General features: G+C 38.6%; 1 protein-coding gene across 2 annotated transcripts; it reads right to left on the reverse strand.

Annotated features, from left to right (window-relative positions):
* Positions 1-772: 772 nt before the first annotated feature.
* Positions 773-15,883, reverse strand: LOC308698954 (hexosaminidase D). 2 transcript variants are annotated; one of them, XM_081379460.1, is made up of 14 exons: positions 15,644-15,883; positions 9,502-9,591; positions 9,100-9,382; positions 8,898-9,007; positions 8,516-8,603; positions 8,138-8,302; positions 6,729-6,912; positions 6,561-6,632; positions 6,067-6,271; positions 3,929-4,011; positions 3,697-3,772; positions 3,506-3,601; positions 3,313-3,402; positions 773-2,910 (listed from the first exon to the last, which is right to left on the reverse strand). In XM_081379460.1, exons 1-14 carry the CDS (start codon positions 15,706-15,708, stop codon positions 2,712-2,714), a joined length of 1,806 nt encoding a protein of 601 aa, XP_081235586.1. In that variant the 5' UTR covers positions 15,709-15,883; the 3' UTR covers positions 773-2,711. The 2 variants fall into 2 exon arrangements, with proteins under 2 accessions (XP_081235586.1, XP_081235587.1); XM_081379461.1 differs by lacking the exon at positions 15,644-15,883 and adding an exon at positions 10,014-10,193.
* Positions 15,884-15,891: the final 8 nt, after the last annotated feature.

Consider the following 15,891-nt stretch of genomic DNA (forward strand, 5'->3'; position numbering starts at 1 on the left):
TTCGGCAAGGAAAACATGGCGGATTTACGACCTCGTAGTCATAACAACAAAAGGGCGGCGAGTTGAGCGTGAGCGAGCAGCACGTCATTGTAAATTCAAAATGAAGGCGCGCTCCGCTCACTCATATTCTCTAGTCAAATCGGTTCTTTTGAAAACCGGCCAGGGTTATTACATATCGCTGTTTATTAAGTATTTTATTTATAATATATAGTTATATTTGATACGTATGTTAATCGTAATTTCACGTGTCCAATCCCAGGCAATATAGCACATATTTTGGACTTTTTCTGCCTTAAAGGGATAGTTTATCCCTTAAACTATAGTTTGTCATCATTTACTCACCCTCTTGTTGTTCTGTATGAATTTCTTTCCTCTGTTGAAGTAAAAATATATTTTCAAGAAACCAGACAAGTTGAACCTGGCACCCATTGACTTCCATAGTATTTTTTTTTTCCTACTATGGAAGTCAATGGGTGTTGTCAACTGTCTGGTTACCAACATTCTTCAAAATATCCTCTTTTGTGTTCAAGAAACTCATACAAGTGTGGAACAAAATGAGGGTGAGTAAATGATGACACATTTTTCATTTTTGGGTGAACTATCCCTTTAGTGTTCCCTAAGTTACTGTCAGATAGCTTTCAGTTCTCTGTCTCGGATCCATTGACAATACCTGACTCAAAATAACTATTTGTTCACATATAGGACATCGCCACAAACAAAGTCATTTCATTACAATGTTCGGTCCAAACCCAAAAACACAACAGTAAATTTTGATATAAGGCAAGGCAAGTTTATTTTTATTTCATACACTATGACAATTCAAAGTGCTTTACATAGAAAGGAATAAAAAATAATCACAAAATATAAATATTCTTATTGAACAGTAAATTGTCTTAAGGACTATGATTATCTATTAAATTATCTGTCGCAAAACTGTCATATTTGTGATGTTAAACTTGAGAACTTTGAAAACAGAAGTGAAATATTAGTTTCCCTCATACTTTAACATGATCACAGAGATAAGTAACAACGCAATGATGATTATCATACATGTTTACGCTAACTTTCCTTCACAACTCTCAGAGACGTATTTTATAACTAGCCCTATATTCACTGTGGGATGTATAGTGTCTGAATACTGGAAGCATAGAAACTATTCAATCTTAAATGTTGTTGAGATTTTGCATTAATAAGCAATGAAAACAAGTACAAAATACATTTAACCATTTTTTATTCTACATTGTAAACCCCTCAAAACACAGAAATGAAACAATTTCAAGCAAATCATGTTGTAGTATTATAATGCAGTATTATAATGCAAAATAAGCTCCAGGACCAGCAGGTTTTCAGGTTTAATGCTTTTTTTATGGAACTGTGGCGAGCAGGATGAGGTGGCGTGATTGTTAATGAGCGACACCTGTGAGACGCACCGGTCTCGTATCTCTCACGGAGGAGCGGAAGCATAAAAGGAGGAGCTATGACAAGCCTGGACTTGTGTTTGTTTTATTATATGTGACAGCTGTCGTCCATGAGGGGCTGTTTTCAAGGCACCAGTGCACAGTGTACACTTCTTCAAGAAGTGCATGTATATGGGGAAACCAGGGATGGTTGTAACATTTTTTACCTTTCTGTCTATATCTTGGAGTACTCTTAAGCCAGTGATTCAAACTAGTTACAAGCGTCTGCTATCATATTACATAGTTATTATCTTTGCAACACAAACAGAAAATGCAGGGTTTAGTTTCAAACACGAGGAGTGAAATGTTACAATTCACCCCATAGTCTGGGTTAGTTGTAACATACCCTGGGGTGAGATGTAACATTATGAGATCCAACGGGGTGATATGTAACATAATGAAATAAGGATTTTGACCAAAAAAAAAAAAAAGATTTTGAAAGCTTTTTATCCAACACTGACTTTTCAATATAACTGATGTGTGTGTCACTCTCAGTCATAGTAATTGACCATTATAAATTTAACTTGAACACAAACATTGTTTGTGTGTAAGCATGTTTGTTACTGTCAGAAATTTAAATTGAACAGTGTGTGTGTGTGTTTATTACTGTCAGTTATAGTATTGGCCATAATAAAATTTTATTGAACGTGTGTGTGTGTAAGGTGTTAGGGTTAGGTTGTAACGTTTCATCGTTGTTACAACTAACCCAGAGTCATGCAGCCATGAACTAGCTCACCTTACAGCTAACAGGCAAAACATTAGCACTAACAACTTGCATGAAAAATATATCTACACAGATACACAATAAACATCATTTAAATTTGATGAGTTTAACTATAAAGCAGAAATTCCCATAACAAAAATAAAGTAAAAAAGTTGCTTTCATACCTCAAATTATTTTTTTCCACTCTAAAATCTGCTGTGTTTGCCACAGTGCTCTACTTTATTACATGTGGAATAAGGACTCAACTGAGCATGTGCGAAGTGTATCAGGGGATTTGTAACTAGTTCCTGATTGGACAGATTGGAACTGTTACAAGTGACCCATGTTACAACCATCCCCGGTCTCCCCTAGTGTAATTACAGTACTTTTTTAGAGTACTACTTTTAATGTTATTACCACTACCAGCGAAGCCTTCAGGAAATAAGCAGGATCCCTGAGGTAGAAAAAAAAAAAAACACCTGTTACTAAGAGCACGACAGTTTTGAAAGTCACATTTTGGAATATACTCCCTATTGGTCCGCTTGTCCGTTTCACCTAGTTAACAAGGCATCAGCCTTTGGCTGTCCATTGAGTTTAATGATTCGTTCTATGTCAACCACCATTTTATTAAGTCTTTCTATGTGTTCGTTGACATTCTCTTCCAACCACTCTTCTAATGTGTCTGGGTAGAAGATAGCATCCATAGTTTGCTGGAAAGTTACTAAAAAGGAATCCCATTCATCCATCAATCTGACAAGGAAGAAAAGCAAAATATTTAGGTTTCACTTTACGCAACACACCCCACAGCATGAACAAGCCTTACTAGATCAACTCTTTGAACCAGAATTTCTAGTTTATGGTTTATAATAATCTTCTACACCTGATAGCAAACATACATTGTGACAAATACATTCATGAGTGTTGCATGTCCTCTCCTGTTGTAATTACTGGAGAAGGATTAAACAAATTGATACAGACCAATTCATTAATGACCATCATTTGTGAACCGTTTCTGAGAACTTCAGTGAAAAGAACCGTCTCAAAACAACAAATGGCTCACTATGACTGTGGGGAACCTGTATCTAAATAATAACCAAAATGTTTTATGAAATATTTTTAAAAAATATGACAGAGTAAAAAAATAAATCTTACTTTTTCAGGTCATCTTTGAAAAATGCAAGATTCCGAGGGTTTGCAAAGTTGCGTTTGCGATGATAAGAACTAAATGATCCCTTGACATGGCTGCACAACACAAGACCAACAAAACAACCAAGTGAAAGAGAATTAATACTGGCTTATGCACTGAGTGAATGTCATTTGAGCTCATATTTTTCTGATCACTCACTAGCTTTGCATGATGTTTTCGACTGAACTCTCAAGGTTGTCGTTGATCTTCTTCACCATTTCATAAACATCTGAGCCAGGAAAGGATACACCCTTACTGCAGAACATTCAAGAAAAGATCTGTTACAAACAGTGTGTGTGTGTGTGTGTGTGTGTGTGTGTGTGTGTGTGTGTGTGTGTACATTTACATACCACTCATTTTTGCTCAGCTCAATTTCACAGCCAATAATACGTTGTACTTCACTCTGTGCCTTGGCATCAAATGAACCTAACGCACACAAAACACATGGCAGCATGATACCGTTGCAATACCTCACATATGGTTTTATTCCCATACTTAACCGTTCCTGAAATAAAATGTGTTGGTCAGCATAATCCATATATACACCATATATCCATATACATGGATTTCATAAATACTCACCATATTTTAGTGTCTGAAGACAGACAGCCAGAGAAGGGATGGCCACCGGGAGAAGCTCACACAGCACAGTGTGATGCTCATACCTTAAACACACATTTTCAGTTTTTTCACTAACCATAGTAATAGTCTACTGTTGTTGATCCGCAATGCTTATTCATTTACTACAGTGGTTCCTGAACTGGGGTATGTGAATTAACAGAGGGGGTACGTAAACAAAATGCTGTGTTTTGCCGTTCATTTAATTCTACACCACCTTAAAATAACTTTAAAACCGAGCATGCATTTCTGACAGGTTAAATGCAGAAAAGGGTCAAATACAATCAAATTACCTCATCTTTTGAGATCAAAACTGACTGCATCCACACAAGCAGCGTGCATATGATAGGTTGCGTGCAGTCTGTTATTAAATAAGCAAATTTACATAACTGCCGTTCTTGACAATTTACCTTTGTAAAAGTGAGGATTAAACACTTACTAGCACGGAGAACAAATATAGACACAGACTGTGCAAACAGATCTATATCTGTTTGATCTATCAGATCTATACAGACTCAAACTCTGAAGAAGGCTGTTTGTGCCGCTACGCGTGGGTTGTTTTTTTCCCCAATGTCTTTTAAATTTTCTATCATGAAATAGCCAGTCCAATAAAGGCTATTTATAATTTTCTAAAGAAGAGTGCCTGGGATTTCCTTCTACTACATTTTACTGAATTCCCGACCCCAAAGAGCACCTTCAAAAACACTTTTTTTGAACTCCTTGAGCACCCTGGACATTTTTTCTCTTTCCAAGACTCAAACTCTCTTCGATACAAAAACATACCCTGTGTGAGTTCTTATTGTTTTTAATGTTGATAATATATTATATGAGCAAGAATTCGGTTCACTCGACATTGTGTCAGAGCTGGCGTTATGGGGCAATCCCCTCCTTCCTTAAATCTACTGAAGCCGTATGAAATCTCATGGGCGAGAATTGACCCGTGAGATTGCGAAATATGGGCTTCTCAGAGTGGCGGTCTGTCCTGTTTAAGGCACAAAATACTCCGGCCACACGCTTATTTGTTACCTTCTGTGATACTGTGATACACTGTGGAGTGTTCAAGCGGCAAATTGCATTGTTTTACACACAAAATTCTTCAGCTTCTGTCATGTTATACAGAGGTGTGGCAGGCTACTGTCCGGGCCCTGACAAATGGTGGTTCCAATCCCATCTTGGACCAAATAACGCTGTCAAAGCATGCGTTCAAATGAGCACATTGAAACAGATCCTCGTGCAGGTTTGGCCAGGGGGGCTGGATTAATGAACCTAAAATATGTCAACTTCCATGTTCAGATAGCACGTGTCAATCGGCATGTCGATAATCATTTTCATGTTCGCCCTGTAGAATGTCCTGGCAATAAAAATGCCAAATGGCACAAAAAGGCTGATCACCTCGCCCCTCTACATGATTTTTGGATGGTGTTCAAATTGGTCATGTGTACAAATTGTTCTTAACAGTTGTTAAAGCCCCTGAAAAGTGGTGTTTAACTAGGTGGTATACAGTAGCTGGTTCACAGTCTTTTGTCACAGGCGCAAACACTACATTTTCTCTGGCTCTGCACAAATGATGGCCCTTGTAGGTTAAATCTATGTGCATTGCTGTTGTACACATTTATGGTGTAATAGGAACAGACGGGAATCAGTCATCGCGTTTTGGTTTTTACCACACTGGTAGTATTTGTGGAAAAACCTATACCAGATGTGCTACGAGGCACCTTACTATGCATACTACTTTATACACGTGTTATTATAGCCTACATGTTGCTTACTTGCATCTGCATTGCATATTTCTCTATTGAATTTTGAATGCACTGTAAACAAATGCACTGTAACATCAATTTAAGGGGGCAAATATGGTCCCTTAATGGAAAAGGTGGAAGTGGAGAAGTGGAAGAGAGGGGGTACACAGAATAATGTTAATTGCCTCGGGGGGGTACGCCACTGTAAAAAGTTTGGGAACCACTGATTTACTTGATCGCAAACACTGTAATGCTTTAGGTTTGGGAGTTCCTAAAACTTTTCTACCTTTTACAGTTTGCGTTATTGCACGTTTAATGGCACAAAATTTTTGAAGAAACAATCGAGTAAAACTGCAAGCGTACCTCTGCCAGCCAGTCAGCGCAATGCCTTGGAATCTCACAGACTTGTACTGCGGCATGGATGTAATGACTTCCTGCCACTCTAGGTGGTTTTTTAAATGGTGATTGATTGGAGTCCATGTCTGGTCAATTCCAGAGGCTCCTTTAAAAGCACTAGCAAACCACACGCCCTGAAATCCAGCCTCCTCATACTTAGAGATATAGTTACCTATAAACAATAAGTAAATATTGTTTGAGAAAATGTTTGAGAATTTTTTTTTACAAATATCAAAAGCTTGGGGTGGGAAAGATTATTCATTGTTTCATAAAGAAGGTGAATCATTTCATATGTGAATTTTTAAAGTTAAAAAAAAAAGACTACAAAGAGAATTTTTTTCCCTTTTGAATAATATGCATAGATGAATCATTCACAATAAGGAATATGTTTTAAGCGAATAAATTGGGGCAATATTTTCACGTTGACTTTGTCATTTATAAGACACAGAAGATGGCCTCACCGATCTCCTTCACGTTCATGTCTTGGGCGTAGTGCCATATCATTGGCGATGCAAGATCTTGCAAACCTGAATCTAAAAATCAGAACCAAAAATATTACACAATAATTTGGAGACATTGAATTGATCAAAATTGACAAGAAATAATGAATTTAAAGGCTTGCATTAAACCTTTGATAGATTTGGAGCTGAGCTTCCTAAACATGTCATCCCACAAGATCAGCTTGATTCCTTGCTTCAGTTTGGTCATAAATTTCCCCACAGCGGTCACATGATTGAGGAACAGCCTTCCCATGTCTCCTTCGTTGGCCTCCAACCAGCGCTTCGAATCTTCGCTTTCGCCCAGGCCACGCACCTAAATGCGTTATATCAAAAGTGGACAGCGCTGGGGGTTACGCATTACAAGTAACATGAGTTATGGGTTACACTTTATTTTAAGGTGTCATTTGTTACAGTGTAATTATATATTTAAGTACTGAGTAATATTAAGCAATTACATGTACTTACTATAGGGTTAGGGTAGGATTAGGATTTGGTTGAGGGTTAGTTGCATGCAATTATGCATAATTTACTGTTAATTACATATGTAACAAGGACATGTAATTAATAATACTTGTAATCAGATTACTTTTTTCATGTAAATAGTAAAGCAATGCATTACTTTTAAATTTACAAGAAAATATCTGAGATACTTTTTCAAATATGCTCAATTACACAAATATGCTTTATGCATTTAATCTCACTTTATAAACCAATGTATTTGCTGTTGACATTTGATGATCTAATTCAACCACAGTACTAAGCAGAAATAACTATAGATAAGCATTACACGTGTTATTTTTTTTTAAAATATTCCTGAAGAAAGAATGTTGAACTTTCTTCTCCTGCATTGTGTTCTTCTGCAATCCAGGGGTGCGTTTCCCAAAAGCATCGTTAGCCAACTATGGTCGCAAGTTATGTCGTTATCTTCGCTTTCACCCAGGCCACGCACCTAGATGTATTTTATCGAAAGTGGACAGCTCTGGGGGTTACGCATTACAAGTAACATGAGTTATGTACTCTTAGATTACTTTTTTCGAGAAAATTGTAAAGTAATGCATTTTACAAGGAAATATCTGATATATTTTTCAAATATGCTCAATCACACAAATATACTTTATGTATTTAATCTCACTTTATTAACCAATTTGCGAAAAATGTCGTGACTAGCACGTTGATTTCTTCAACAATGCATCGCATTGGCTGCACCCAATACTGTATAGAGGTGACTTATTAATACAGATGAGGTTTATTTGTGTAACTTTTGTTGTGAAAGGGCCTTTACATTTGTCAAGAAAAGAATTTTTTTTGCTATTGAAAAACAAACAAAGCAAGCCCAGCCCAGATGAGAAAAAATAACAAAGCTTTAGGGAGTAACAAAATATTATAATGCATTACTTTTAACAGTAACTTCCCCAACACTGACAGTGGATAAAAATTATTCACTCAAAAATGAAAACTCATCATGCCTTTCTGTTATTCTCTTTCTTTCATGAAACGACCGTTTTTAACTGATCCGTAAAGAATAAAGATCCACCGACCTCGTCAGCTCCAATGTGGAACCACCGTGCATCCCGGTGCTTGTTCATAACTTGAGTTAGCATGTCCTGAACAAGTTCCATGCTTTCTGGGGCCAGAGGGTTTAGGCTATTGGGAAACGTTTCCACTTCTCTCAATCTGAAATACTTCTTGTGTTTTAACACAAACTGAAATGTGAACAGAAAGACTGGTTAAGTGTAAGCGGGAGTGTTAGGCATGCTAATAAAGTCAAGTAAAATCTCAATGCATTCTACGGCAGTTTTGCCTCCAAACATATAAAAAAATGTAAAGGTGCCTTTAGCGCTTTACTGAAGTATATGTAGTGAGCCAATATTTGAGACACATGTAGTTTTATGATAATTAGCTTCTTCTGTACTTGCCTCCATGTGTCCGAACACCTGCACAAGAGGAATTAGTTCAAGCTTGTGCTGTTTGGCAAGTGACTTGATTTCCTCTATATCTTCCGGACTATAGTGGGGAAAATACGTGTAAATAGAGATTAAGAGAAAGCAATTAAGAGAAAGAGGCACAAATCATGAGATTATGATCACTGAATATATTATAACAACAGTTCACCCAAAAATTGTATGGAAAAGTGCTGCATACAGTAACTATTCTTCAGGATACCTACTTTTGCATTCCACAAAAAATAACCGCACACAGCTTTGGAATGACATGAGAGTGAGTAAATAATGGAATTTCAATTTTTGAGGCGAATTAAGTCAAGTTCAGCCCATCAGAAGCTCAGAATCAGTAACACACCTGTACGCAAAGCTCGATTTGAGAATTGCGAGTTCCCCCTCATAGGGAAACATATCCTCATATTCCAGCAATATCCCATTAGCACCCAGAAATGACAGTAGAGGGAATAACTGTTAAGGAACACGAAGGGAAACTTTAAAAAGGACACTATTCATACACACACTTTTGAAACACATTCCAGTTTGCATACACTGATTCCCACCTCTTTGAGGTATGTGACTTTGGGTGCTGCACCTTTCAGATCTAAGTGTACAATCTTTAGTGGATCTGTCTGTGTTTCGTCAGAAACACCTGGCTCAGAGTCCTCTTGGTTTGATTGGATCATGTTTTCCTCCACTGGCTGAACCACTGGGCCGTCTGTATGTTCTTTTTTCTCAGGATCTTCCTGATTTTCATCCAAATTCAGCTGCGGGACACGCTGGTCAGCCCAGAACTTACTACCTTGTATGATTTGGTGTGTCTTTCCACTTGTTGCATAGCTTGAGCTATAAATAGAGGGTAAATAAACTGCAATTATGAGCTTGTTTGGGACAATGAATCCTGGTTTGAAAGATCCAAGGATGCACATGTGTACATGGAGACCTTTGAGACCTACAATCCTCACCTTTGGCTAGAGATAAATTTCCAAATGGTAACAATCACCAATCCGCCGATGATTAATCTCAGTAACTTTTGATGATTCATGTTAGTGTCTCTGCAGGTGGATGGGATAAACCATAAAATTTAAGGCAGGCTTTAAACTCAGGTGACCTTTAAAATACAAAATTTGCATTGGAAATCACATAATGGCAAGCTAAAACGTTTTACCTGTTAGTGTTTAAAATATCAATAGAAAAAAACTCCTCTTCTAAATACGTTTTTATTATTAAATGTATTTATAGTAATAATCATAATCATCATAAAACACTTTGAAAGCACTTTACAAATGCAAATTAGCAAATGGTCTGGTTTAAAAAAAGAAAATGCATCAATAAGTAATGTAGATCAAAAATACAGCATGCATTTTATTTACTTTCTCACAATTCTGACTTACAGGAGAAATGTTTTCCTTACATAGAGACTTTATAAATGGATGCATCTTGCTATTACTCTAGAAATATCGAAACGCCTACTTACTTTGTAAAAGATCATCAATTCTTTAGGGAATATAAATCCTTTTTGACGCAGGAAAGCAGATACATTTACTTCCGTAAGTAGTTCCTTGGGCTGCAAGTGCATTTGTGCGCTTGAAATCTAGACAATTTCAACCCTGGCTCAACCTGTTTGACCGAGTGACGTTCTCACGACACTGACGCCAGCTTATTATTTGCATTGCGTTGGCAAACTCACCTGACCAGAAGCGAACACCTGACAGTGAAAGTAAGAGTGCGCGTCACATCGACACTTTACGACGTGTGTTATTCCGATAGGCGATCGTAATATGTCTTATACATGCGCATATAAATAATGCCAGTTACTACAGTACAACAATAACAACAACAACAAAAACAAGTGGACAGTTGACATTGCATGTCAAGAACGTAACATCGGAGCCCTGCTATCTAAAGCATTATCTAAATATTCTTTTTAAGACAAAAACTATCTAAATATATAAAAATATTTTTTGCCAGTTATATTTTGTATAGGAAGTCCGAATCTGAGAGCACTAGTAAAATTTGTATTTTACATTGTTTTAATGTAGCTAAATACATGGTTATAAATTGCATAATCAGCATTAAGTTAAATAGTTTAATCTCAATGCTTTTAGAAAAACATTAAGATGTTTGCCTTATATGAAAATATGTCAAATGCAAAAACGTTGAATGAATACACCAGTGTGACGTGACAATACAGTTGACCGGGGCCTGTACCATGAAGGTAGCTGAACAAACTCGGGGTTACAGGATTAGTTTTGAGTTGACAAAACCAAACCGATGCAATCAGGCTTTGTTGGTACCATGATGCAGCTCATCAAATTTCTCTGTCAACTCAGGCTTTGATCATAGTATGATTACTCCACGCGCGCGTGCACATAAAAGAGTGACGTCGACACTGAACAACCAATCGCGGGTAGAGCGAGAGCGATATACTTTTCCGCGGAGGAGCAAGAGATAATCATTCATAATTTCGATGAATTTAAATATGTATTTCAAGCTCGAAACAATACAGTCCCTGCTGCCAAAGCAAGAGAAGACTGTTGGAGAAAGATCGCTGATTGTTAATGTGTAAGTTAAACAAATACGTATTTATGTAAAATTATGTAGGCCTATGTATATATGTATGTGTAGCCTATATGTGTAATAGCCTATAGCCTATTTTTATAATATATAAAAAAATGTGCATGTATGTACTAAGAAAGATAATTATTTATTGATTTTTAGATGCAACCCCAACTCCAAATGTTCTTGGCAGCAGATAAAGACAAAATATAAAAATATAATTCAAAGTGGTGAGTATTTACCACAACCTTTTATTACTTTTGTGAACATTTTATCACAAACACTTGTTTGCAGCAAACAGAAATAAAGAGTTAAATTCAGAATACACTGGCGGAGGAGTTGGCTCTGAGTAGGCAATAAGGGACGGCCGATTATGGATAGGATTACAGGTGCTGTACAATCTGACCCTGGTGCTGGCTCCTCTAAGCAAGTAACATACGTGTGCAATACATTACTACTTTTTTAAGTTTTAAATATGGCTGACTGTATATGTTCTGCAGTAGAGGGAAATACAGTGTCCCTGTTGAAGCCAGCACACATACACACACATAGTCTCCCACACAGAGGTCAGTATGCAGCAGACAGAACACCAAACATAACCTGCTTTACAACAGTTATGCTTTACATTGGCCTATTTTTATTTATTAGGGTGGAGGAAATGATGAAGACACTCTGTCTGTGTGTTCTCAGACAGTTGCTGATGTGAATGCACTGGGCTTTTTATTATGGCAAACATTTGAATGTGTGGCATAATAAAGTGACTGGCCCTTACACATCTCTTTTATTGTAGGATTTTACACAACCTGCCCCAGAAACTGAGGCCTCTACCTCAATGGGCTTCAGAAGAAATGTGAACAAGGTAAGGATTTAAAACCCTTGACATAAATTACAGTCAGTCCTGTGTTTGTAGGAAGTCAAGGAACTTTTTGTGATTTGATGAGCTTCCAGAAAACTTGTAATGATCATGTTTGTGGTGGAATTGTTTCAGGTGGAAACAGACTCAGTCAGGGCCCTGTACAAAAGGAGTCTTGAACTAGACTGTTCACTAAAGGAGACTTGAACTAGACTGCACACTAAAGGAGACTTGAACTAGACTGCACACTAAAGGAGACTCGAACTAGACTGCACACTAAAGGAGACTCGAACTAGACTGTTCACTAAAGGAGACTTGAACTAGACTGCACACTAAAGGAGACTCGAACTAGACTGCACACTAAAGGAGACTCGAACTAGACTGCACACTAGACTGCACACTAAAGGAGACTCGAACTAGACTGCACACTAAAGGAGACTCGAACTAGACTGCACACTAAAGGAGACTTGAACTAGACTGCACACTAAAGGAGACTTGAACTAGACTGCACACTAAAGGAGACTCGAACTAGACTGCACACTAAAGGAGACTCGAACTAGACTGCACACTAAAGGAGACTTGAACTAGACTGCACACTAAAGGAGACTCGAACTAGACTGCACACTAAAGGAGACTTGAACTAGACTGCACACTAAAGGAGACTCGAACTAGACTGCACACTAAAGGAGACTTGAACTAGACTGCACACTAAAGGAGACTCGAACTAGACTGCACACTAAAGGAGACTTGAACTAGACTGCACACTAAAGGAGACTTGAACTACGAACTAGACTGCACACTAAAAGAGACTTGAACTAGACTGCACACTAAAGGAGACTTGAACTAGACTGCACACTAAAGGAGACTCGAACTAGACTGCACACTAAAGGAGTCTCGAACTAGACTGCACACTAAAGGAGACTCGAACTAGACTGCACACTAGACTGCACACTAAAGGAGACTCGAACTAGACTGCACACTAAAGGAGACTTGAACTAGACTGCACACTAAAGGAGACTCGAACTAGACTGCACACTAAAGGAGACTTGAACTAGACTGCACACTAAAGGAGACTTGAACTAGACTGCACACTAAAGGAGACTCGAACTAGACTGCACACTAGACTGCACACTAAAGGAGACTCGAACTAGACTGCACACTAAAGGAGACTCGAACTAGACTGCACACTAAAGGAGACTCGAACTAGACTGCACACTAAAGGAGACTTGAACTAGACTGCACACTAAAGGAGACTCGAACTAGACTGCACACTAAAGGAGACTTGAACTAGACTGCACACTAAAGGAGACTCGAACTAGACTGCACACTAAAGGAGACTCGAACTAGACTGCACACTAAAGGAGACTTGAACTAGACTGCACACTAAAGGAGACTCGAACTAGACTGCACACTAAAGGAGACTCGAACTAGACTGCACACTAAAGGAGACTCGAACTAGACTGCACACTAAAGGAGACTCGAACTAGACTGCACACTAAAGGAGACTCGAACTAGACTGCACACTAAAGGAGACTTGAACTAGACTGCACACTAAAGGAGACTCGAACTAGACTGCACACTAAAGGAGACTCGAACTAGACTGCACACTAAAGGAGACTTGAACTAGACTGCACACTAAAGGAGTCTCGAACTAGACTGCACACTAAAGGAGTCTTGAACTAGACTGCACACTAAAGGAGACTCGAACTAGACTGCACACTAAAGGAGACTCGAACTAGACTGCACACTAAAGGAGACTCGAACTAGACTGCACACTAAAGGAGTCTTGAACTAGACTGCACACTAAAGGAGACTCGAACTAGACTGCACACTAAAGGAGACTTGAACTAGACTGCACACTAAAGGAGACTCGAACTAGACTGCACACTAAAGGAGACTCGAACTAGACTGCACACTAAAGGAGACTTGAACTAGACTGCACACTAAAGGAGACTCGAACTAGACTGCACACTAAAGGAGACTTGAACTAGACTGCACACTAAAGGAGACTTGAACTAGACTGCACACTAAAGGAGACTCGAACTAGACTGCACACTAAAGGAGACTCGAACTAGACTGCACACTAAAGGAGACTTGAACTAGACTGCACACTAGACTGCACACTAAAGGAGACTCGAACTAGACTGCACACTAAAGGAGACTCGAACTAGACTGCACACTAAAGGAGACTTGAACTAGACTGCACACTAAAGGAGACTTGAACTAGACTGCACACTAAAGGAGACTCGAACTAGACTGCACACTAAAGGAGACTCGAACTAGACTGCACACTAAAGGAGACTTGAACTAGACTGCACACTAGACTGCACACTAAAGGAGACTCGAACTAGACTGCACACTAAAGGAGTCTCGAACTAGACTGCACACTAAAGGAGTCTTGAACTAGACCGTTCACTAAAGGAGCTGTGAGCTGAGGAGGCTCCAAAAAAAACAATATTGCAGATCAAACAGCTGGATAAAACTGATCTCAGTATGTGAACTTATTTAACCAAGTAACACTTTAGTATATTTATTAATGCAACTTTCTCTTGCTCTCTTTCTCCCTCCCATCCCACAAAACCAATAAAACAGTTTGAGACCTATCTGCAGTTTCAATGTGCTTTTATTAAGAGTAATATTGTATGTTGATTGCATCTACATCTGCACCAGCTGGGTGGTCAAGTGTGATGGGGTCAGTTTCATCGGGGAGAAGCTGGTTGTGGTGTTTCTCGCTCCTTTCTACTGGTGGCTATATTGTGCAGAATGGCACATGCAGCCACTATCTGTGATGCCTGCTCTGGTGACTATTAAGGACCAACACAGTTGAAATGTGCCTTTAGGATGCCAAAGGTCATCTCTATCTTCACTCTGGTTTTACTGAGGGCCACATTGAAGTGGTTCTGTGGCTCTGTCTGAGGGTCACGATAGGGGGTTATTGTGTAGGTATCTCAGTTCAGATTAACAGTGTTTTGTGCTGACACAACACAGACTCACAGAAAATTTGTGAGACAAGCACTGGAGCCATACGTTCATGACCACAAGTCGTCTGCAGATGAAGTGTTTAGTAGATCATTGTTATATCTGTTAATGTTACTATTAAAGATTCATCTCACAGAAAATAATCATCTCACATATTCACATCATCTCTACCTGAACATTAAGGCTGTGATAGGACTTCCTATTAACATAATCTGCCTCATGTTCCCCAGTGGAGATTGGAGCAATAGACTGCATACATGTTGCAGTGACTCTAGGGAATCCTATCATAAGATTAACAGAATAATAATAAATATTTAAAATAATTCTTAACATGTATTATATTGTATAGTACATTTGTGAAATTTGCTTTTTGAAAAAAAAAAAAAGTGATGTCACCCTATCAATATATATCTTACCGGCAATTTTATAAAAGCCCTCTTTTATGGACATGGTCGATAAATGTCCGGGGAACACTATTAATGAAACTATTCATGTACTCCTGCAGAGCGACCTTGCGAATGGTTCGACAAACCGTGTTTTCCCCTTGCTTCTGTGCGTCACCCACCGTGCAAGTAACTTGCAAAAAAAACGCAACGCAATATTTGCGGTGCATGAATTCGACGTGTTAAATTCTTTATGTGCGGCTCAAGAAGTTCGCAAAGATAAGACATTCCTTCCGCGGAAATAAGATAATATAAGGGAATAAGATACGTCACCTATATGTTTCTTTGCTCTCAGCTGATTGGTCAAACTTCAGTCTGAGATCTTGAATCCAGAACATAACCTGCCCCCGGAGCAGGTTAGCCGTGCAGCGTAAGATACCATGGCAACGCACACCGATTAAAGCCAAGCTACTTTCATAGTACCTAAAACCCAGGGTTGGCGGAAACTAAACTGAAACATAGCTGGCTAGCCACCTAAACCGGCTTCATGGTATAGGCCCCTGTAGTCATATCAGCTGATT

The sequence above is a fragment of the Scardinius erythrophthalmus genome (genome assembly GCF_964197995.2).
Source record: "Scardinius erythrophthalmus genome assembly, chromosome: 1".
NCBI classification, from domain to species: domain Eukaryota; kingdom Metazoa; phylum Chordata; class Actinopteri; order Cypriniformes; family Leuciscidae; genus Scardinius; species Scardinius erythrophthalmus.

Excerpts from the sequence above, each read along its gene's own strand:
- LOC308698954 (XM_081379460.1), bottom strand. The coding sequence starts at position 15,708 with ATGTTCTGGATTCAAGATCTCAGACTGAAGTTTGACCAATCAGCTGAG. Across the intron at positions 4,012-6,066 it reads GCGCTGACTGGCTGGCAGAG|GTATGAGCATCACACTGTGC; the intron begins GTACGCTTGCAG and ends TGTGTGTTTAAG. Across the intron at positions 2,911-3,312 it reads TTCAAAGATGACCTGAAAAA|ATTGATGGATGAATGGGATT; the intron begins GTAAGATTTATT and ends CTTCCTTGTCAG.